This window comes from Drosophila miranda (genome assembly GCF_003369915.1).
Source record: "Drosophila miranda strain MSH22 chromosome Y unlocalized genomic scaffold, D.miranda_PacBio2.1 Contig_Y1_pilon, whole genome shotgun sequence".
NCBI classification, from domain to species: domain Eukaryota; kingdom Metazoa; phylum Arthropoda; class Insecta; order Diptera; family Drosophilidae; genus Drosophila; species Drosophila miranda.
Window position 1 is genome coordinate 53,283,516 of NW_022881603.1, and position 23,235 is coordinate 53,306,750.

The window sequence follows — 23,235 nt, forward strand, 5'->3', positions numbered from 1 at the left end:
CCTGGAATGGAAATACACACACACACACACAAACATCCATTAAACTTGGACGGCCGGACCTGTGCCGTTCGAGTTATGTGTGTCGTGTCCGCCATCGTCCTTAGTTGGTGGCCGGATCCAGTGCCATGGCATTCAGAGTGCCCTATGGTCCTGGAAAAGGAAAAATCCATCAGCCACACATATAATTAAAAAGGGCTCTCAAAATACTTACCGCCAGCCATTCAGACACACACACACAGACATCCATTATCCTTGGGCGGCCGGACCTGTGCCGTTCGAGTAGGTGTGTCGTTGACCGCCATTGCCCACAGCTGGTGGCCGGACCAGTGCCACTCGCTCTACATTAGGGCCACAATTGCCGACGCACACACACACTCACATCCATTTCACTTTGGCGGCCGGACCCGTGTCGCCACAGTAATATGTGTGCCGTTTACTCCTGGCTTCCAGCTGGTGGCCGGACCAGTGCCACTGGTTCTCCAAGAGGGCAGCCACAGCCACAACGACGACGAGGTGCTAATTGCACCTACTTCTGACGACTTCGGATGACGCCAATTTCGACGACCAGGGGGGACGACGGGGTCGGCCGGTATGCAACGCAATGTCTTTACAAGCATTGTGTTTTGCTATTCCGGCCGATGCTCCGCTGTTTCTTGTCTTCCCTGTAATTATAGAAAAAGATATAGACATTATTTTAAATTATGTTTATTGTAATATTGTAAACGTAAATCAATTGTACCTGTTTTGTCTCGTCTTTGTTCCAGTGTAGTATCTCTTTTATTACCTGTTTTTCCGTCGTCTTCACTCCAGTCTACTACTTATCTGTATTGTTATTTCTGCAAGTGCTTGTCTCTTTTTATTTAGTGTATTTCCTCTTATTTTCCACGCAAAGCACCTGCATTGTTTACCTTTTCTCTTTATCTATTCCTCAATTGACTACGTGTTGCAACACTGCACTTTCAGAATTTTCGATCTCATTTCTTTAACCCCTTCTTCCCCCCCTCCATTATTATTTTCGTAATTAGTGCGGTTCTCCGACACCCCACTACAAAATTATTACAATCTGTGATAAATCTTCGGCGGCAACGGTGCTGACAATTGATTATCGGTTTCAAATCGACTTTCAAATCAGCACCAGTTGCCGCCACACCACCACTACGGCCTAAATTGAACCAAAAATGCTAGTCTTCGCATAAAACAACTACGCCCCCTATAAACTGCCCGCCCACATGTACATGCTACATTCCTAGTCGTCTGCCCTCAGCAGGCGGCAAGGGTAGTAGAGGGGACTGAAGACCACATACCGCATGACAGCCAACAAAACATCAAGTTGACGAACTCACAGGGGATTGCAAATCAAATTTTAAGTTAGGGAGAATTACAAAGAAGAGACAGCATACTTTTGAGCGTGGCCCCACTTCACTTTCTTGACTCACACTACACACACACACACACTTGACACCAAATGGAAAGTCGTGTCGTGAACGTTGTGGAGTCGAGACTTGTCTGAGGTTTAGTCCCTCCGTCAAAGTGCCGAATATTTTGTCTCTCTCTTTTTCCCTTTCCCCCCCCCCCCCTGCTTGCAGCGGGCCTAGTCGAGGTTACAAGTGTAACCACAAACAAACATTACACAAACAAAAATGTACATAAATTAAATTAAGACATATACTGCCCATTATTAATAAAGCAACGCGCTTGGTTGCTGGCGGCTCACACCCCCTCCAACCCTGTGGAGCACTGAGAGCCCTCAACCCAAAGCGGGTATATATTGAAAAAAAAAAGCTTGACAAAAACTCCACTCGCGTCGGTCGAAAAATTTATTACCAAATCCAACCAAAGCCAATCCAGCGCAGCTATGCCACGCGGATCCACTGCCAGAAGAGGACGGCGACGACGAGGACCACACGGCGTCACAGCCAGGGATCGCCCCAAATCAGCCATTTCCACTGCCAGCTCCGACAGCGCCGCCGACGGCGAAGCCAGCACCGACAGCGCAGCCACCGGCACCGTGGCAAACGCAGCGATACTGAGACGCCAATCCACCGACTCCGCCACCTGGTTGGAGGCACTTCCTCCAATTCCTGGACCGGCTCCAGCCACCATTACCGGGTATGTGTGACCCGCGATGGCGGCGGCAACGAGGCGATGACTGGCCACTACACACACCAGCACAAGAGTGACCGTGGGCTACGGATCGTCGTGCGAGATCTCCACCACTCCACAAGCACCCAACTAATAACAAATCAGATGGCCGAACTGGGCTATTCAGTTAAATTTATTAGAGCCATTAAAGCGAGATTCGATGGACAGCCACTCGACCAGTTCGAGTTGGAGATAGCCCCCAAGCCGGATGAAAGCCACCACGATGTCCTCCAATTAACCCAGCTGGGCAACCAGTTGGTGATCGTTGAGAGGCAGGCCAAGCCGGTGGACCCAGCCCAGTGCAACAGATGTCAGGCTTTTGGGCACACCCGCACCTACTGCAGGCGTTCATTCGTCTGTATGAAGAGTGCGGGTGCCCACACGTCAACGGCATGTGCCAAGCCAAGGGCAGACGCCCCTAAATGCGCCAATTGCCAGGGCGCCCACATCAGCGCCTACAAGGGATGTCCGGCATTCAAGGCAGCAAGGGGCCGCCTTCTGTCGCACCGAGTGGCCATGCAGGAGTTGCGTCGCAAGCGCAGCTCGCTTCTGCAGCCATTGCCAGAGCAGCAGCCACCAGCAAAAACAACACCAGCACATCCAGGGCGCCGACAGCAGCAGCAACAGCCAGCTCAAACGCCAGCCAATCCCTGGCGCGGACAGCAGCAGCAGGCAGCATGGACGCCACTCAATGTCTCCTCTCCTGGGCGACGAAGAGGACAACAACAACATCAGCAGAAGCAGAAGCAGCAGCAGCCAATACAGACAAAAAAACAGACGCCTGCTGCCTCTGGCCCACGCACTGGGCGACGACGTCCAGAGCAGCCATTGAGCCGTTCCCAGGCACAACAGCAGCAGCTACAGCAGCTGCAACAGCAGCCACAGCGCGAACAACAACAACAGCGACAGCAGCAGCAGCAGCTTGCCAACAACCGCTCCCGGCAGAAGATGCAGCCGAAACGCCAATCTTTCGAGGGATCCTGCAGCCAGGCACTGTTGGAGAATACGCAGAGGATGACGCGATTGGAAAAGAGGCTGGAAGTGATGATGTCACTACTCACCTCGCTCATCCAATCCCAGGCAGTGACGGCAACTCCAGCAGTTCCAGAAACATCGAAAAATCCACCAACAATGGCAGCAGCAACAGTGGTTGCCCCAGCTCCAGCAGCCAGGCGGTCAAAGAAACCACCACGATCACAGCCACCACAAAAAACGTTAGGGCCAACGCCAGCCGCCATTCCAGAGACGGATCCTGAAATGGATGAAGAAAATGATGACGATGAGATGTGGACAGATGACGACTCCATGGATGACATTAGGGCCTACGCCCGCAACATGAGGTACCAGCTTGACAACCAGATATCCTGGAACGCTGTGTACTAATTGGACACAACTCTGCCACTGCATTGGATTAAATGACAAATGCATATCACTCGCATGCCACAACAAAAATGAACAACGGACGCTGCCGCCATCAAAGCTAATTAAATAAAACATAAACGAATAAAAATGCTGCCATACACACTTGCAAAATCATACGGCCGGACAAATTCAAATCGAATGCAGTGCGTTTGATTGCTAGAATAGCCAAAAACAGACACACACACACAAACACCCATTACACTTGGGCGGCCGGACCTGTGCCGTTCGAGTTATGTGTGTCGTGTCCGCCATCGTCCTTAGTTGGTGGTCGGATCCAGTGCCATGGCATTCAGAGTGCCCTATGGTCCTGGAAAAGGAAAAATCCATCAGCCACACATATGATTAAAAAGGGCTCTCAAAATACTTACCGCCAGCCATTCAGACACCCACACACAAACATCCATTACACTTGGGCGGCCGGACCTGTGCCGTTCGAGTAGGTGTGTCATGTCCGCCATTGCCCTCAACTGGTTGCTGGAACCAGGTGCCGTGGCATTCAGAGTGCCATGTGTACCTGGAATGGAAATACACACACACACACAAACACCCATTACACTTGGAGGACGGAACAACGTCGTAGTCGGAGGCGACTTCAACGCCTGGGCCCTGGAATGGGGGTCCTCCCTTACAAACGCCAGAGGCCGCACGGTGTTGGAGGCTTTTGCCTCTCTGGTCGTCGTCCTTCTGAACGAAGGGTCCCAACAAATTTTCAGCAGGGCAGGTGTAGGGTCGATCATCGATCTCACCTATGCCAGCAGCACGCTAGCCCGGCACGCCCGATGGAGGATCAGCGACGTATATACTGCCAGCGACCACGAGGCCATACTATGCACCCTGGGCACCCTGGGCACCCTTGCCCGATCGAGGGTACCCCGTTCCGGCATAGGAAGGCGTACCGCCAGGACACGCTGAGGGCCCAAGCCTTCGCAAGCGCCCTTGAGAGCTACTCTGCAAACGATGCAGACGGAGCCAACGATATGGCGACCAAATTGGCGGACGCACTTGAAGGCGCCTGCGACCAGAGCATGCTACCGAGAGGGACGTTCCGAAAGAACAAGGATCCAGTTTTATGGTGGAGCGAAGCGATTGCGGTTCTCCGTAGAACCTGCCACCGGGCCAGAAGGCTGCTCCAGCGAGCCAGAGGCACACCGCGCTTGGCCCGATGCAGCGAGACCTACAAAGCGGCGAGGAAGGATCTGAAGACCGCCATAAGGAACAGCAAGAGGGAATGCTTCCTTAAGCTGTGTGATGCCGCCGAAGAGGACCCCTGGGGAGGCGCGTACAGGATGGGGGTGAAGAGGCTGAACGCGGGCAGTAAAGCTCCAACAGATCCAGAGGCACTGGAGGGTATAGTCAGGGCACTGTTTCCTCGAGGACGGCAGATCCCTAGCTCCCTGCGGTTCGAGCATAGCCCGAGCGACATCTGCGAGGTTACGGAAGCCGAGGTGTTGCAGGCAGGCAGAAACCTGATACCTAGGAAGGCTCCGGGTCCGGATGCGATCCCCAACAGCGCGTTGAAGCTGGCACTTCTTCTACTCCCGAGGGAAGTTGAGGGCCTTTTCAACAAATGCCTCCAGGATGGGACGTTCCCCGAGAGGTGGAAAAGGCAACGGCTGCTACTATTAACCAAGCCGGGCAAGCCGCCAGGGGTGGCCTCTTCCTACAGGCCTTCTGAAGCCTCTGCCTTCTGGACTCCATGGGAAAAGTCTTCGAAAGGGTGATCGGTGCGAGGCTGAGCGCAGCCATCGAAGCAGCAGGCGGTCTCTCCCAGAACCAATACGGGTTCAGGAAAGGGATGTCGACGCTGGACGCCATCTTGAGGGTCGTACAAACGGCGGAGGAAGCCATTGCTGGGACTAGGTGGAGAGGCGGAACCAAGTCATATTGTCTGGTGGTGACACTGGACATAAGGAACGCCTTTAACTCGGCCGACTGGACCCGGACGCTGGAGGCACTTCAACATCCCGGGCTACCTACTGAATATAGCGCGCAGCTATTTCAGCAATAGGGTGCTGACAATGGACACATGTCAGTGCTCTAGGGCATACGAAGTCTCAGCCGGAGTCCCGCAGGGCTCCATTTTGGGACCTCTGCTCTGGAACGCCATGTACGACGGGGTCCTACGCCTCCCGATGCCAGCCAACACTAACCTGGTGGGTTTCGCTGACGACGTCGCAATAGTGGCGGTAGCGAAGGAACTTGGCGCAGTGGAGGAGCTTGCCAACGTCGCCATACAAGCCGTCGAGGCGTGGCTAGCCGCCGCGGGGCTGGAACTAGCGGCCCAAAAAACGGAGGCGGTCCTGATATCCAGCCGTAAAGTGGTCGAGACCGCCAGAGTGCAGGTTGGTGGGACCGCGATCGAATCGCAGAGGTCCATCAATTACCTTGGAGTCCTCATTGACACGCGCCTGTCCTTCAAAGAGCATCCATCTGGAATACGTCCACACGAAGGCCGGTGGGACCGCGGGAGCGCTATCCAGGATGCTGCTAAACACCAGAGGGCCAAAGCAGGCAAAGAGGAAACTGCTGACGAGCGTCGTGACGTCGCAGATGCTCTACGCCGCACCGGTGTGGGCAGAAGCCGCGAAGGTGAGGAGCTACATGCGAGGAGTGGAGGCAACGTACAGACTGTGCGCCATTAGGATCGCGTGCTCGTTGCGGACCATCTCAGACAAAGCCGCGTTAGTCATTGCCAGGCAAGTTCCGCTCAGGGAGCTGATAAGGGAGAGGAAGGAGATCCATGATGCCATGACGGACAGTGCAGCCGAGGTACGCTCCAAAGCAGAAATTAAGGACGCCGCCAGAAGGACCAGCATAGACAGATGGCAGACTCGATGGGACCACTCACCCAAAGGCCGATGGACCCCCACCCTCATCCCAAGCATAGCATGCTGGGTTGAAAGGAAGCACGGCCAGGTGGATTTCTACCTTACCCAGGCACTGAGCGGACATGGCTGCTTCCGCGGCTACCTCAAGCGCTTCGGCCACGAGACAGAGGACTGGTGCCCCGAGTGTGGCATAGGCATAGAGGAGGACGCTCGCCACGTCCTCTTCGACTGCCACAGGTTTGACCTCGAGCGTCAGACATTGGAAACAGCAGCAGGGTCTAGGGTCAGCACCGATACTCTGGTGCCGCTGATGCTGGCAGACCCGAAGGTGTGGGAAGCGGCCGCGGAGTTCGCCTCTAGCGTGATGCGCTTAGGTCCTTGGAGAGAAGGCGGAAGGAGCAGACGGAGTAGGTGTCCACGCCACTGCAAAGCAATGCTATGCGGCAGTACCGCAGTCCGCGGGGCCCCTAGTCCCAACATACTCTTGTCCGTTAAATTAAGTTAAATATAAATTGTATAGTATATATTATGGAGCAAATAAATAAGTATATGAATATAAAAAAAAAAAAAAAAACATCCATTTCACTTTGGCGGCCGGACCCGTGTCGCCACAGTAATATGTGTGCCGTCTACTCCTGGCTCCCAGCTGGTGGCCGGACCAGTGCCACTGGTTCTCCAAGAGGGCAGCCACAGCCACAACGACGACGAGGTGCTAATTGCACCTACTTCTGACGACTTCGGATGACGCCAATTTCGACGACCAGGGGGGCCGACGGGGTCGGCCGGTATGCAACGCAATGTCTTTACAAGCATTGTGTTTTGCTATGCCGGCCGATGCTCCGCTGTTTCTTGTCTTCCCTGTAATTATAGAAAAAGATATAGACATTATTTTAAATTATGTTTATTGTAATATTGTAAACGTAAATCAATTGTACCTGTTTTGTCTCGTCTTTGTTCCAGTGTAGTATCTCTTTTATTACCTGTTTTTCCGTCGTCTTCACTCTAGTCTACTACTTATCTGTATTGTTATTTCTGCAAGTGCTTGTCTCTTTTTATTTAGTGTATTTCCTCTTATTTTCCACGTAAAGCACCTGCATTGTTTACCTTTTCTCTTTATCTATTCCTCAATTGACTACGTGTTGCAACACTGCACTTTCAGAATTTTCGATCTCATTTCTTTAACCCCTTCTTCCCCCCCCTCCATTATTATTTTCGTAATTAGTGCGGTTCTCCGACACCCCACTACAAAATTATTACAATCTGTGATAAATCTTCGGCGGCAACGGTGCTGACAATTGATTATCGGTTTCAAATCGACTTTCAAATCAGCATCAGTTGCCGCCACACCACCACTACGGCCTAAATTTAGCCAAAAATGCTAGTCTTCGCATAAAACAATTACGCCCCCTATAAACTGCCCGCCCACATGTACATGCTACATTCCTAGTCGTCTGCCCTCAGCAGGTGGCAAGGGTAGTAGAGGGGACTGAAGACCACATACCGCATGACAGCCAACAAAACATCAAGTTGTCAGGCTTTTGGGCACACCCGCACCTACTGCAGGCGTTCATTCGTCTGTGTGCGGGTGCCCACGCGTCCACGGCATGTGCCAAGAGGGAAAGGGAAAAAGAGAGAGACAAAATATTCGGCACTTTGACGGAGGGACTAAACCTCAGACAAGTCTCGACTCCATAACGTTCACGACACGACTTTCCATTTGGTGTCAAGTATGTGTGTGTGTGTAGTGTGAGTCAAGAAAGTGAAGTGGGGCCACGCTCAAAAGTATGCTGTCTCTTCTTTGTAATTCTCCCTAACTTAAAATTTGATTTGCAATCCCCTGTGAGTTCGTCAACTTGATGTTTTGTTGGCTGTAATGCGGTATGTGGTCTTCAGTCCCCTCTACTACCCTTGCCGCCTGCTGAGGGCAGACGACTAGGAATGTAGCATGTACATGTGGGCGGGCAGTTTATAGGGGGCGTAGTTGTTTTATGCGAAGACTAGCATTTTTGGCTCAATTTAGGCCGTAGTGGTGGTGTGGCGGCAACTGGTGCTGATTTGAAAGTCGATTTGAAACCGATAATCAATTGGGGTTAAAGAAATGAGATCGAAAATTCAGAAAGTGCAGTGTTGCAACACGTAGTCAATTGAGGAATAGATAAAGAGAAAAGGTAAACAATGCAGGTGCTTTGCGTGGAAAATAATAGGAAATACACTAAATAAAAAGAGACAAGCACTTGCAGAAATATCAATACAGATAAGTAGTAGACTGGAGTGAAGACGACGGAAAAACAGGTAATAAAAGAGATCCTACACTGGAACAAAGACGAGACAAAACAGGTACAATTGATTTACGTTTACAATATACGCCAACACCAACCAGACAAGGGTCGCCACAAATAACATCCAAACGCCGACAGTACCTGCAAATAAACATAAATTAAAATCAAAGCCAAAACAAACACCTCCTCATCTGGGTGGCCGGACCAGCAGCCACTCAAAACGCCATTACAATCCGACGACGAACGTGGCCGAGGAGGCCAGGCCAATACAATGACAACACATCGTGGGTGGCCGGACCAGCAGCCACTCGGATGCGGCCAACAACAACAAAATCGACAACGCATCCTGGTGGCCGGACCAGTTCGCCACTTGGATGCGGCCAATATCATGATTCGTTGGCATCACACACCGATGTCAATGCCACTCCATTCCACGATCGCATCTCGGGTGGCCGGACCAGTGCCACTCGATTGGATGCGCCATCTCCACCTGACAGATGCAACGTGGGCGGCCGGACCAGAGCCGCTCGTCAATGAACACCTTTGCCCAAGATGCACGCCATCTCCAAGTCCGGCCAGCCAATAAACAACACACAGGGGGACAACAGAGCCGGCCGGTATACAGCGTAATGTTCGCATTGCGTTTTTTATGCCGGCCGGTGCTCCGTTGTTGTTTGTCCTCCTGTTAGAAATAAAATAAATATAATTAATATGTTTATATGTTGTAAATGTATGTCAATTATCGTTTATTTTACCTTGTCTGCATCAATGTATTTGTTGTAGATGTCAATCCTGTTGTTTTCTGTAGTTTTTGCAAGTCCGTAGATAGTTTGTCCATAGTTTTAGTTACTTGCCTGTGATATTAGGAATAAGTTTTTGTAAATTAATGTAGTTTTTCTGTAGTTAATTGTATATTTTTCGTAGTTTTCTGATTAGTTTTATTACCTTCTTACTCTTCTTCCCAACCTATTTGCCATTCCCATAACTCCCCTTGACACGTGGTATTACCAAAAATACCACGCAAATACTAGACTCCGACCGATAACACACCAAAAAGCCAATACAAATTCAAATTGCATTTCTCAATGCCAGTGTGTTATCGGTCGCAAATTCGGCAATTACGCCCAGCCATTTCCTCCCCACCCCCTACCCACTTCAAAGCAACTAAAGACCAAATGCGGTTGAGCAGGAACAAAATGAACACTGCCAATCTACGCCACTCTGCCAAATGCCCCAACAAAGCCATTTCAACCGCCCACATGATGCTATGCGGTCGACTCTTCGGAGCGTCACGCGCCCGGATCGTAAGATCCGGAAGTTGAAAGTATTTGGGTGGTTATACGGGAGCAGGCAAATTTCCCCCTTCCCTTTCCATCCCATCCCCCAACAACAGAGCAGCCAATACACAGAGCCAAAGAACATAAGACACTAGCCATTAACCAACGACAACACAGACAGCCACTATAACAAACGGCCATTCCAATTCTCCATTGCCTACTTATCGGTGCTGCTGCCCTCGGACTACTTTCATCTCAATCAATATTGGGGTGAGTGAAAGTGGAACCGGCGATCGGGTCTCCCGAGTGGGGGGGGACAGTGTGAAAGTTGGTGGACATGTGAGAGCTCCACCATGAACCTCGTCCGCCACTCTCATCTCGTCCACCCGCTCGAGAGGTCGCGATCGTCGGACGTGCTATAACCGTTTCGTGTCGTTTCGTGTCGCATTTTCGTTGTTCTTTGCCGTGTCGCCATTGACGTTTTTCTGTGTTGCCCTGTTCTTTTGTGGTGTCTGTCGTGTGCCGTGCCGTGCCGTGCCGCCCTTCCTCCACCACACCCATTACTATCCTTGACAAACTTTTGTTCCCGGAACTCCGGAAGTTTATCCTCCCGCGTAGTAATGGACAACGTCAGGAACAACCAAATCCAGATCTGGATCCGACTCGATACTATTCCGAAGCTGAGCGCAAAGTTATAGTAGAGAAGTATGTACCCATCCTGAGGAAAGGACTTCCTACTCTGCTGAGGTTAGAAAATGAAGAACAGGAAAGACTGGAAAACGCTAAAATGGACAATAGAGAGGCCGAACGGAAGAAAAAACCATACAAACACCCGGACAGATTCTGCGAACTACAAATAAACGTGTACAGAAAAATGTATGCTCAAGGGAAATACACTAGGGAAACAATACTTGAAAGAATCAGGGGCCAACCATTGGGTATACAAAGAATTATAGTGCCAGACCACAGAGGGGATGAAGAGGAAGGCGTCTTCTAGCCGAATGGTTAAGACTTGGTCCAATGGCACAGCAAAAATGGACACATTATCACCAAATCCAGAAAATATAAGCCTACAAATAAAACCTATTAAAAACAGCCAAAACATAACTTAAACCGCTTACCAAATCACCTCCAAGCAAACCAATCAAAACCTGCAAATAAAATACAATCAAAATTAGCCAAAACAGAAATAAACTCGTTCACCAAATTCAACGCACACCTCCAAATAAACCAATTGAACCTGCAAATAAAATACAATTAAAATCAGTCAAAACACAAATTAATTTACTTACCACGCTAGCTTCCAAACAAACCAATCAAAACCTGCAAATGGAATACAATCAAAATCAGCCAAAACAGAAATAGACTCGCTTACCAAACACAACGAAAACCTCCAAATAAACCAATTGAACCTGCAAATAGAATACATTCAATAATCAGTCAAAACACAAATTAATTCACTTACTACGCTACCTTCCAAACAAACCAATCAAAACCTGCAAATAAAATACAATCAAAATCAGCCAAAACAGAAATAAACTGACTTACCAAATTCAACACAAACCTCTAAATAAATTAATTTAGCCTTCAAATAAAATGTAGCTAAAATTAACCAAAGGAAAAGCACAAATAGACTTACTTACCAAACTCAACGCAAACCTCCCAATGGACCAATCGAACCTGTAAATAGAAAATAATTAAAATCAGTCAAAACAAAGGTTAAAAATTCAATAAATATAACAACACAAATTACCTAACTGGATTCCTGACACTTGATCGCCAAACCTACAAAACACAAACCTGAAAATAAAATAATATTAAAATCAGCCAGGAGTTTCATATCATTCACAGAAAGAAGCATATGCGTCGCCGTTCTTCTTAGAGTGGCATCGGCTGGATTCGGCCAGGAAGGGAGGAACGAGACGATGCCGCGCTTGCGTTGCCGATGCTTGGAGGTCTCCCTGTCGTCCATGCCTCCGTTTCGCACCGGATGAGGGGTCCAGGAGCAGCGTCACAAAATTGTTATGCCTAAGTCAGAAAAAAGAAAACACAAGCCGATCTTAACTTAACTTTTGTTTACAAGAGCAATTATCGATAACTGTCTAGTATTTTTCTGTCTGTTATTATCAATGTTACCGTAAAGTAAAAAAAAAATACCTAAATGTTAATATAATTGTAATGTTTCCATAAATAATGTTATATGTTGCACCTAGTAATAAGAACATTAAAAAAAAACGCTTCAGGGTCCCACTAAGTGCCCTGAGCAAGTTTACAAATCAAAAAATCACATCCCCAATGTTGGAAAGGCAGATGAGCATCAGCGGGATGCCGACGATGGCGTAGAAATCGTTGTCACCTTGCCCCAGTCGGATTTTAAGGTCTTTTAAGGCTTTATTTAGCTGTCACAAAATTGAAAAGAGTAAACGTGTACATTTCCAAGTGCCGGAAACAAAAGTTTCACACCATATTTTGGGTGGCATCATTTTTACGCGCTAAAAAGTGAATTTTGAGTTTTGTGCTGTAAAATGGACACATCGAACAACGTACGCCTGCAACTTCAGCAGCAGCAGGCACGCAAATCGAATCAAAACATTCAGGTCTATGTACGCGTTAGGTGAGTGCCCAATCTACGGGTAGTAGATCGCCCAATAAGTACGATTTCCATCCCTGCAGGCCGCTGAATCCACGCGAGCGATGCATACGCTCCGCAGAGGTTGTGGATGTGCTCAATCCACGCGAGATCCTCACACGCCACACCCTCGACTCGAAGTTGACGAAGAAGTTTACGTTTGATCGGAGCTTCGGCCCCGCGTCCAAGCAATGCGATGTCTATGCGGTGGTGGTGTCGCCCCTGATCGAAGAGGTGCTAAGCGGCTACAATTGTACGCTTCCAAGGCCAAAACAAACACCTCCTCATCTGGGTGGCCGGACCAGCAGCCACTCAAAACGCCATTACAATCCGACGACGAACGTGGCCGAGGAGGCCAGGCCAATACAATGACAACACATCGTGGGTGGCCGGACCAGCAGCCACTCGGATGCGGCCAACAACAACAAAATCGACAACGCATCCTGGTGGCCGGACCAGTTCGCCACTTGGATGCGGCCAATATCATGATTCGTTGGCATCACACACCGATGTCAATGCCACTCCATTCCACGATCGCATCTCGGGTGGCCGGACCAGTGCCACTCGATTGGATGCGCCATCTCCACCTGACAGATGCAACGTGGGCGGCCGGACCAGAGCCGCTCGTCAATGAACACCTTTGCCCAAGATGCACGCCATCTCCAAGTCCGGCCAGCCAATAAACAACACACAGGGGGACAACAGAGCCGGCCGGTATACAGCGTAATGTTCGCATTGCGTTTGTTATGCCGGCCGGTGCTCCGTTGTTGTTTGTCCTCCTGTTAGAAATAAAATAAATATAATTAATATGTTTATATGTTGTAAATGTATGTCAATTATCGTTTATTTTACCTTGTCTGCATCAATGTATTTGTTGTAGATGTCAATCCTGTTGTTTTCTGTAGTTTTTGCAAGTCCGTAGATAGTTTGTCCATAGTTTTAGTTACTTGCCTGTGATATTAGGAATAAGTTTTTGTAAATTAATGTAGTTTTTCTGTAGTTAATTGTATATTTTTCGTAGTTTTCTGATTAGTTTTATTACCTTCTTACTCTTCTTCCCAACCTATTTGCCATTCCCATAACTCCCCTTGACACGTGGTATTACCAAAAATACCACGCAAATACTAGACTCTGACCGATAACACACCAAAAAGCCAATACAAATTCAAATTGCATTTCTCAATGCCAGTGTGTTATCGGTCGCAAATTCGGCAATTACGCCCAGCCATTTCCTCCCCACCCCCTACCCACTTCAAAGCAACTAAAGACCAAATGCGGTTGAGCAGGAACAAAATGAACACTGCCAATCTACGCCACTCTGCCAAATGCCCCAACAAAGCCATTTCAACTGCCCACATGATGCTATGCGGTCGATTCTTCGGAGCGTCACGCGCCCGGATCGTAAGATCCGGAAGTTGAAAGTATTTGGGTGGTTATACGGGAGCAGGCAAATTTCCCCCTTCCCTTTCCATCCCATCCCCCAACAACAGAGCAGCCAATACACAGAGCCAAAGAACATAAGACACTAGCCATTAACCAACGACAACACAGACAGCCACTATAACAAACGGCCATTCCAATTCTCCATTGCCTACTTATCGGTGCTGCTGCCCTCGGACTACTTTCATCTCACTCAATATTGGGGTGAGTGAAAGTGGAACCGGCGATCGGGTCTCCCGAGTGGGGGGGGGGGGGGGGAGAGTGTGAGAGTTGGTGGACATGTGAGAGTTCCACCATGAACCTCGTCCGCCACTCTCATCTCGTCCACCCGCTCGAGAGGTCGCGATCGTCGGACGTGCTATAACCGTTTCGTGTCGTTTCGTGTCGCATTTTCGTTGTTCTTTGCCGTGTCGCCATTGACGTTTTTCTGTGTTGCCCTGTTCTTTTGTGGTGTCTGTCGTGTGCCGTGCCGTGCCGTGCCGCCCTTCCTCCACCACACCCATTACTATCCTTGACAAACTTTTGTTCCCGGAACTCCGGAAGTTTATCCTCCCGCGTAGTAATGGACAACGTCAAGAACAACCAAATCCAGATCTGGATCCGACTCGATACTATTCCGAAGCTGAGCGCAAAGTTATAGTAGAGAAGTATGTACCCATCCTGAGGAAAGGACTTCCTACTCTGCTGAGGTTAGAAAATGAAGAACAGGAAAGACTGGAAAAGGCTAAAATGGACAATAGAGAGGCCGAACGGAAGAAAAAACCATACAAACACCCGGACAGATTCTGCGAACTACAAATAAACGTGTACAGAAAAATGTATGCTCAAGGGAAATACACTAGGGAAACAATACTTGAAAGAATCAGGGGCCAACCATTGGGTATACAAAGAATTATAGTGCCAGACCACAGAGGGGATGAAGAGGAAGGCGTCTTCCAGCCGAATGGTTAAGACTTGGTCCAATGGCACAGCAAAAATGGACACATTATCACCAAATCCAGAAAATATAAGCCTACAAATAAAACTTATTAAAAGCAGCCAAAACAGAACTTAAACCGCTTACCAAATCACCTCCAAGCAAACCAATCAAAACCTGCAAATAAAATACAATCAAAATTAGCCAAAACAGAAATAAACTCGTTCACCAAATTCAACGCACACCTCCAAATAAACCAATTGAACCTGCAAATAAAATACAATTAAAATCAGTCAAAACACAAATTAATTTACTTACCACGCTAGCTTCCAAACAAAACAAATCAATACCTGCAAATGGAATACAATCAAAATCAGCCAAAACAGAAATAGACTCGCTTACCAAACACAACGAAAACCTCCAAATAAACCAATTGAACCTGCAAATAGAATACATTCAATAATCAGTCAAAACACAAATTAATTCACTAACTACGCTACCTTCTAAACAAACCAATCAAAACCTGCAAATAAAATACAATCAAAATCAGCCAAAACAGAAATAAACTGACTTACCAAATTCAACACAAACCTCTAAATAAATTAATTTAGCCTTCAAATAAAATGTAGCTAAAATTAACCAAAGGAAAAGCACAAATAGACTTACTTACCAAACTCAACGCAAACCCCCCAATGGACCAATCGAACCTGTAAATAGAAAATAATTAAAATCAGTCAAAACAAAGGTTAAAAATTCAATAAATATAACAACACAAATTACCTAACTGGATTCCTGACACTTGATCGCCAAACCTACAAAACACAAACCTGAAAATAAAATAATATTAAAATCAGCCAGGAGTTTCATATCATTCACAGAAAGAAGCATATGCGTCGCCGTTCTTCTTAGAGTGGCATCGGCTGGATTCGGCCAGGAAGGGAGGGACGAGACGATGCCGCGCTTGCGTTGCCGATGCTTGGAGGTCTCCCTGTCGTCCATGCCTCCGTTTCGCACCGGAGGAGGGTTCCAGGAGCAGCGTCACAAAATTTTTATGCCTAAGTCAGAAAAAAGAAAACACAAGCCGATCTTAACTTAACTTTTGTTTACAAGAGCAATTATCGATAACTGTCTAGTATTTTTCTGTCTGTTATTATCAATGTTACCGTAAAGTAAAAAAAAAAATACCTAAATGTTAATAAAATTGTAATGTTTCCATAAATAATGTTATATGTTGCACCTAGTAATAAGAACCTTAAAAAAAAACGCTTCAGGGTCACACTAAGTGCCCTGAGCAAGTTTACAAATCAAAAAATCACATCCGTAATGTTGGACAGGCAGATGAGCATCAGCGGGATGCCGACGATGGCATCGAAATCGTTTTCACCTTGCCCCAGTCGGATTTTAAGGTCTTTTAAGGCTTTATTTAGCTGTCACAAAATTGAAAAGAGTAAACGTGTACATTTCCAAGTGCTGGAAACAAAAGTTTCACACCATATTTTGGGTGGCATCATTTTTACGCGCTAAAAAGTGAATTTTGAGTTTTGTGCTGTAAAATGGACACATCGAACAACGTACGCCTGCAACTTCAGCAGCAGCAGGCACGCAAATCGAATCAAAACATTCAGGTCTATGTACGCGTTAGGTGAGTGCCCAATCTACGGGTAGTAGATCGCCCAATAAGTACGATTTCCATCCCTGCAGGCCGCTGAATGCACGCGAGCGATGCATACGCTCCGCAGAGGTTGTGGATGTGCTCAATCCACGCGAGATCCTCACACGCCACACCCTCGACTCGAAGTTGACGAAGAAGTTTACGTTTGATCGGAGCTTCGGCCCCGCGTCCAAGCAATGCGATGTCTATGCGGTGGTGGTGTCGCCCCTGATCGAAGAGGTGCTAAGCGGCTACAATTGTACGGTGTTCGCGTACGGACAGACGGCTACTGGCAAGACGCACACGATGGTGGGGAATGAGACCGCGGAGTTGAAGTCCTCTTGGGAAGATGTGAGTAGAGGGGAACCAGTTTTCTAATTCCTAGAATCGGACGAGGGAGGCGGTTCAAACGTTAATTGCTGCTCTACCTGCTTTTTGTCTTTGGCTTTTGGCCCTTTTGTAGGACTCTGATGTGGGCATCATACCGCGTGCCTTGAGTCACCTTTTCGACGAACTCCGCATGATGGAAGTTGAGATTACGATGCGCATCTCCTACCTGGAGCTGTACAACGAGGAGCTGTGCGACCTCCTCTCCACCGATGACTCCACAAAGATACGCATCTTCGACGACAGCACAAAGAAGGGTTCGGTGATCATTCAGGGCCTCGAGGAGATCACTGTCCAGAGCAAGGACGATGTCTACAAGCTCCTGGAGAAGGGCAAGGAGCGACGCAAGACCGCGACCACCCTGATGAACGCGCAGTCCTCGCGCAGCCACACCGTCTTCTCCATAGTGGTGCACATTCGTGAGAACGGCATCGATGGCGAGGATATGCGGAAGATCGGAAAACTCAATCTGGTGGATCTGGCGGGCAGCGAGAACGTCTCCAAGGCGGGCAACGAGAAGGGGATACGCGTGCGCGAGACGGTCAAAATCAACCAGAGCCTCCTGACGCTGGGCCGTGTGATTACCGCTCTGGTGGATCGGGCCCCCATGTCCCGTACCGCGAATCGAAGCTGACGCGTCTGCTGCAGGAGTCGCTGGGCGGCCGGACAAAGACCTCGATCATTGCCACCATCTCGCCAGGGCACAAGGACATTGACGAGACACTCAGCACGCTGGAGTACGCGCATCGGGCGAAGAATATCCAGAATAAGCCAGAAGTCAATCAGAAGCTAACCAAGAAAACGGTCCTCAAGGAGTACACCGAGGAGATTGACAAACTGAAGCGAGATCTCCTCGCAGCGCGAGACAAGAATGGCATCTATCTGGCGGAGGAGACCTACGGGGAGATGACCATGAAAATGGACTCGCAGAATCGAGAGCTCAACGAGATGTTGCTGCTGAAGGCCCTCAAAGATGAGCTTCTGTCGAAGGAAAAGACCTTCAACGAGGTGAGCCTGAGTCTCGTGGAGAAGACCCAGGAGCTGAAGAAAAAGGAACAGCACCTAACCGACACCAAGGGGAGTCTACTGCTGACAAAGAAGGTCCTCACGAAGACCAAGCGCCGCTACAAGGAGAAGAAACAGCTGGTGGCCTCGCACATGAAAACGGAGGAGACGCTCACGACGCAGGCGCACAAAATCCTGACCGTGGCAGATCTGGCCACCAATGAAACGGAGCAGCTTCATGGCACCATCGAACGGCGAAGGGACACCGATGAAAAGATACGCAGTGCCTGCGATCAGTTCAAGGATCGCATGCAGGACAATCTGGAGGTGAGTGGCGGCAGCCTGAGTCTCTATTTGGAGCAGCAGGCGGCCTCCAAGCAGCCTCTGAGCCAGGAATTGGGTGAGCCACGACCAAAAGCTCTCCCTGTGCCAGTTTTCACCTTATTTCTGTTCTATTCTGTTCAGTACCCGTCTGTCCGTACGCGAACACCGTGCAATTGTAGCCGCTTAGCACCTCTTCGATCAGGGGCGACACCACCACCGCATAGACATCGCATTGCTTGGACTCGGGGCCGAAGCTCCGATCAAACGTAAACTTCTTCGTCAACTTCGAGTCGAGGGTGTGGCGTGAGGATCTCGCGTGGATTGAGCACATCGACAACCTCTGCGGAGCGTATGCATCGCTCGCGTGCATTCAGCGGCCTGCAGGGATGGAAATCGTACTTATTGGGCGATCTACTACCCGTAGATGGGGCACTCACCTAACGCGCACATAGACCTGAATGTTTTGATTCGATTTGCGTGCCTGCTGCTGCTGAAGTTGCAGGCGTACGTTGTTCGATGTGTCCATATTACAGCACAAAACTCAAAATTCACTTTTTAGCGCGTAAAAATGATGCCACCCAAAATATGGTGTGAAACTTTTGTTTCCAGCCCTTTGTGACAGCTAAATAAAGCCTTAAAAGACCTTAAAATCCGACTGGGGCAAGGTGACAACGATTTCTATGCCATCGTCGGCATCCCGCTGATGCTCATCTGCCTTTCCAACATTGGGGATGTGATGGCCACGTCATTCCGGTGAGCCTCTGCGCGCTGACATCTCCACAGTTGCGTGACTCCGCCGCTAATGACTCCACTCCACACCACTTCTCTCTTTCATAGTTTTCTCTACTGGCGCATCTGCTGCTATGTATGCACGCGGACGGCCAAGCGGCCGAGGAATGCCCGCTCCAGGCAGCGGTCGGTGAGGGGACAGCGGTATGCCCGCTCCCAGCCGCCACCCTCGTTCCGGCGATCCATGAAGATGACACAGCGATCGGGCAATGACTCCGGGTTCGGTCCCTCCATGGGGCATGCCCATTCCGATCCGGAGCTGCGCATCATGGGGCGGGGCGTCGGCGGCGGCTACGATGATAGGGAGTTTGGCCACCGCAGCAGTGGAGGACGCAATCGCCGCCAGCAGCAGATTGCGGCACAGCCTCGCCAGCAGCGGCACAACATCTACGGGGTGTAGCGCTTGTAGCAGGGAATGCTGAGTTTTTGTGGCGCCATCTAGTGCTCAGAGTGGCAGGCGAACGACAGGTCAAGGGAAAACCAAAAAGACGGTAACAGGTCAAAACGTCAGGCTATCTCTGTTGAAAATGCATCCAGGGACCTGTTAGAGGATTTGCCGCCAGAACGTTGGCGTCCCTATCGGCTATTCCCTCGTGAAAGTCCAGGGGGAAAGAATTTGTGCTGTTCCCTTTCGCCCAGGAGGTGGAAAGGAAACATAGATAACAGTCGGGAGAAAGAGAATAGAAAAAACGAGGGGGAACGTTGTGAGTTGCTGCGGACACCGCAACTCTACGGTGTCTCCTCCTGGCTCTCCTCCGGCAGACGCTGCTAATATTAAACGACACGACAAAGAGTGCGTGCGAGAGAGACAGAAAATCAGTCTGAGCGTGACGTCGGGCGCTGCGTAGCCACTGCACATTGATTTGTTCCTTTTGGCTATAAAAATTATCTGATCTGGTCCAGATTCAGCAATCTGATAGATATGGTCATTATCTATGATTCTGCGTTTTAGTTTGTGATTTTTAGTGATTTTTAGTTTTCTCAAATGTGCAATATGGTGGATGCAACAGATTTTCGTCCTTTGTGGGGGCGGAAGGGGGTGGGGCGAAATTCTGAGATATACGTTTTATAGTGAGATCTAACAGAAGTGCGGATACCAAATTTGGTTACTGTAGCCTTAATAGTCTCTGAGATTTGTGGATGCCCCAGATTTTCGTCCTTTGCGGGGGCGGAAGGGGGTGTGGCGAAATTTGGACACGAAACGGTCAAGGTCCGATATCACAGGAGTGTGGATACCAAATTTGGTTGCTCTGGCTCTTATAGGTTCTGAGATCCTTGAACTCATATTTTGCAATTGGCAAAGCCCACCATGAAACCTGTGTGTTAGAGAGAAACAGAGCGAGAAAGAAACCTACAAAACACAAACCTGAAAATAAAATAATATTAAAATCAGCCAGGAGTTTCATATCATTCACAGAAAGAAGCATATGCGTCGCCGTTCTTCTTAGAGTGGCATCGGCTGGATTCGGCCAGGAAGGGAGGGACGAGACGATGCCGCGCTTGCGTTGCCGATGCTTGGAGGTCTCCCTGTCGTCCATGCCTCCGTTTCGCACCGGATGAGGGGTCCAGGAGCAGCGTCACAAAATTTTTATGCCTAAGTCAGAAAAAAGAAAACACAAGCCGATCTTAACTTAACTTTTGTTTACAAGAGCAATTATCGATAACTGTCTAGTATTTTTCTGTCTGTTATTATCAATGTTACCGTAAAGTAAAAAAAAAAATACCTAAATGTTAATAAAATTGTAATGTTTCCATAAATAATGTTATATGTTGCACCTAGTAATAAGAACCTTAAAAAAAAACGCTTCAGGGTCACACTAAGTGCCCTGAGCAAGTTTACAAATCAAAAAATCACATCCGTAATGTTGGACAGGCAGATGAGCATCAGCGGGATGCCGACGATGGCATCGAAATCGTTTTCACCTTGCCCCAGTCGGATTTTAAGGTCTTTTAAGGCTTTATTTAGCTGTCACAAAATTGAAAAGAGTAAACGTGTACATTTCCAAGTGCTGGAAACAAAAGTTTCACACCATATTTTGGGTGGCATCATTTTTACGCGCTAAAAAGTGAATTTTGAGTTTTGTGCTGTAAAATGGACACATCGAACAAAGTACGCCTGCAACTTCAGCAGCAGCAGGCACGCAAATCGAATCAAAACATTCAGGTCTATGTACGCGTTAGGTGAGTGCCCAATCTACGGGTAGTAGATCGCCCAATAAGTACGATTTCCATCCCTGCAGGCCGCTGAATCCACGCGAGCGATGCATACGCTCCGCAGAGGTTGTGGATGTGCTCAATCCACGCGAGATCCTCACACGCCACACCCTCGACTCGAAGTTGACGAAGAAGTTTACGTTTGATCGGAGCTTCGGCCCCGCGTCCAAGCAATGCGATGTCTATGCGGTGGTGGTGTCGCCCCTGATCGAAGAGGTGCTAAGCGGCTACAATTGTACGGTGTTCGCGTACGGACAGACGGCTACTGGCAAGACGCACACGATGGTGGGGAATGAGACCGCGGAGTTGAAGTCCTCTTGGGAAAATGTGAGTAGAGGGGAACCAGTTTTCTAATTCCTAGAATCGGACGAGGGAGGCGGTTCAAACGTTAATTGCTGCTCTACCTGCTTTTTGTCTTTGGCTTTTGGCCCTTTTGTAGGACTCTGATGTGGGCATCATACCGCGTGCCTTGAGTCACCTTTTCGACGAACTCCGCATGATGGAAGTTGAGATTACGATGTGCATCTCCTACCTAGAGCTGTACAACGAGGAGCTGTGCGACCTCCTCTCCACCGATGACTCCACAAAGATACGCATCTTCGACGACAGCACAAAGAAGGGTTCGGTGATCATTCAGGGCCTCGAGGAGATCACTGTCCAGAGCAAGGACGATGTCTACAAGCTCCTGGAGAAGGGCAAGGAGCGACGCAAGACCGCGACCACCCTGATGAACGCGCAGTCCTCGTGCAGCCACACCGTCTTCTCCATAGTGGTGCACATTCGTGAGAACGGCATCGATGGCGAGGATATGCTGAAGATCGGAAAACTCAATCTGGTGGATCTGGCGGGCAGCGAGAACGTCTCCAAGGCGGGCAACGAGAAGGGGATACGCGTGCGCGAGACGGTCAAAATCAACCAGAGCCTCCTGACGCTGGGCCGTGTGATTACCGCTCTGGTGGATCGGGCCCCCATGTCCCGTACCGCGAATCGAAGCTGACGCGTCTGCTGCAGGAGTCGCTGGGCGGCCGGACAAATACCTCGATCATTGCCACCATCTCGCCAGGGCACAAGGACATTGACGAGACACTCAGCACGCTGGAGTACGCGCATCGGGCGAAGAATATCCAGAATAAGCCAGAAGTCAATCAGAAGCTAACCAAGAAAACGGTCCTCAAGGAGTACACCGAGGAGATTGACAAACTGAAGCGAGATCTCCTCGCAGCGCGAGACAAGAATGGCATCTATCTGGCGGAGGAGACCTATGGGGAGATGACCATGAAAATGGACTCGCAGAATCGAGAGCTCAACGAGATGTTGCTGCTGAAGGCCCTCAAAGATGAGCTTCTGTCGAAGGAGAAGACCTTCAACGAGGTGAGCCTGAGTCTCGTGGAGAAGACCCAGGAGCTGAAGAAAACGGAACAGCACCTAACCGACACCAAGGGGAGTCTACTGCTGACAAAGAAGGTCCTCACGAAGACCAAGCGCCGCTACAAGGAGAAGAAACAGCTGGTGGCCTCGCACATGAAAACGGAGGAGACGCTCACGACGCAGGCGCACAAAATCCTGACCGTGGCAGATCTGGCCACCAATGAAACGGAGCAGCTTCATGGCACCATCGAACGGCGAAGGGACACCGATGAAAAGATACGCAGTGCCTGCGATCAGTTCAAGGATCGCATGCAGGACAATCTGGAGGTGATTGGCGGCAGCCTGAGTCTCTATTTGGAGCAGCAGGCGGCCTCCAAGCAGCATCTGAGCCAGGAATTGGGTGAGCCACGACCAAAAGCTCTCCCTGTGCCAGTTTTCACCTTATTTCTGTTCTATTCTGTTCAGTACCCGTCTGTCCGTACGCGAACACCGTGCAATTGTAGCCGCTTAGCACCTCTTCGATCAGGGGCGACACCACCACCGCATAGACATCGCATTGCTTGG

General features: G+C 49.2%; 2 protein-coding genes, 2 long non-coding RNA genes and 2 pseudogenes across 4 annotated transcripts; 3 read left to right on the forward strand and 3 right to left on the reverse strand.

The window, feature by feature from the left end:
• Positions 1-10,944: 10,944 nt before the first annotated feature.
• On the reverse strand, positions 10,945-11,412 carry LOC117189339. Its single transcript, XR_004473358.1, has 3 exons — positions 11,241-11,412; positions 11,070-11,188; positions 10,945-11,018 (listed from the first exon to the last, which is right to left on the reverse strand). It is a non-coding gene; the product is annotated as an uncharacterized LOC117189339 (long non-coding RNA).
• Positions 11,413-12,380: 968 nt separating this feature from the next.
• Positions 12,381-12,988, forward strand: LOC117189333 (kinesin-like protein Klp61F). Its single transcript, XM_033394477.1, has 2 exons — positions 12,381-12,562; positions 12,622-12,988. The coding sequence occupies exons 1-2, from the start codon at positions 12,474-12,476 to the stop codon at positions 12,947-12,949; spliced, it is 417 nt and encodes a 138-aa protein (XP_033250368.1). The 5' UTR covers positions 12,381-12,473; the 3' UTR covers positions 12,950-12,988.
• A 1,614-nt stretch (positions 12,989-14,602) lies between these two features.
• On the reverse strand, positions 14,603-15,247 carry LOC117189340. The gene is made up of 3 exons (XR_004473359.1): positions 15,163-15,247; positions 15,081-15,110; positions 14,603-15,029 (listed from the first exon to the last, which is right to left on the reverse strand). It is a non-coding gene; the product is annotated as an uncharacterized LOC117189340 (long non-coding RNA).
• A 1,239-nt stretch (positions 15,248-16,486) lies between these two features.
• Positions 16,487-18,532, forward strand: LOC117191730 (annotated as a pseudogene).
• Positions 18,533-18,547: 15 nt separating this feature from the next.
• LOC117189336 (kinesin-like protein Klp61F) lies at positions 18,548-18,898 on the reverse strand. Its single transcript, XM_033394480.1, has 2 exons — positions 18,738-18,898; positions 18,548-18,678 (listed from the first exon to the last, which is right to left on the reverse strand). The coding sequence occupies exons 1-2, from the start codon at positions 18,824-18,826 to the stop codon at positions 18,561-18,563; spliced, it is 207 nt and encodes a 68-aa protein (XP_033250371.1). The 5' UTR covers positions 18,827-18,898; the 3' UTR covers positions 18,548-18,560.
• A 2,283-nt stretch (positions 18,899-21,181) lies between these two features.
• On the forward strand, positions 21,182-23,227 carry LOC117191731 (annotated as a pseudogene).
• The last annotated feature ends 8 nt before the right edge of the window (positions 23,228-23,235 follow it).

What these genes read in the sequence shown, in the direction of transcription:
- LOC117189333 (XM_033394477.1), top strand. Translation starts at nt 12,474, where the DNA reads ATGGACACATCGAACAACGTACGCCTGCAACTTCAGCAGCAGCAGGCA. An exon ending in CAGGTCTATGTACGCGTTAG is followed by an intron (nt 12,563 to 12,621) that starts GTGAGTGCCCAA and finishes CCATCCCTGCAG; the next exon opens with GCCGCTGAATCCACGCGAGC.
- LOC117189336 (XM_033394480.1), bottom strand. Translation starts at nt 18,826, where the DNA reads ATGGACACATCGAACAACGTACGCCTGCAACTTCAGCAGCAGCAGGCA. An exon ending in CAGGTCTATGTGCGCGTTAG is followed by an intron (nt 18,679 to 18,737) that starts GTGAGTGCCCCA and finishes CCATCCCTGCAG; the next exon opens with GCCGCTGAATGCACGCGAGC.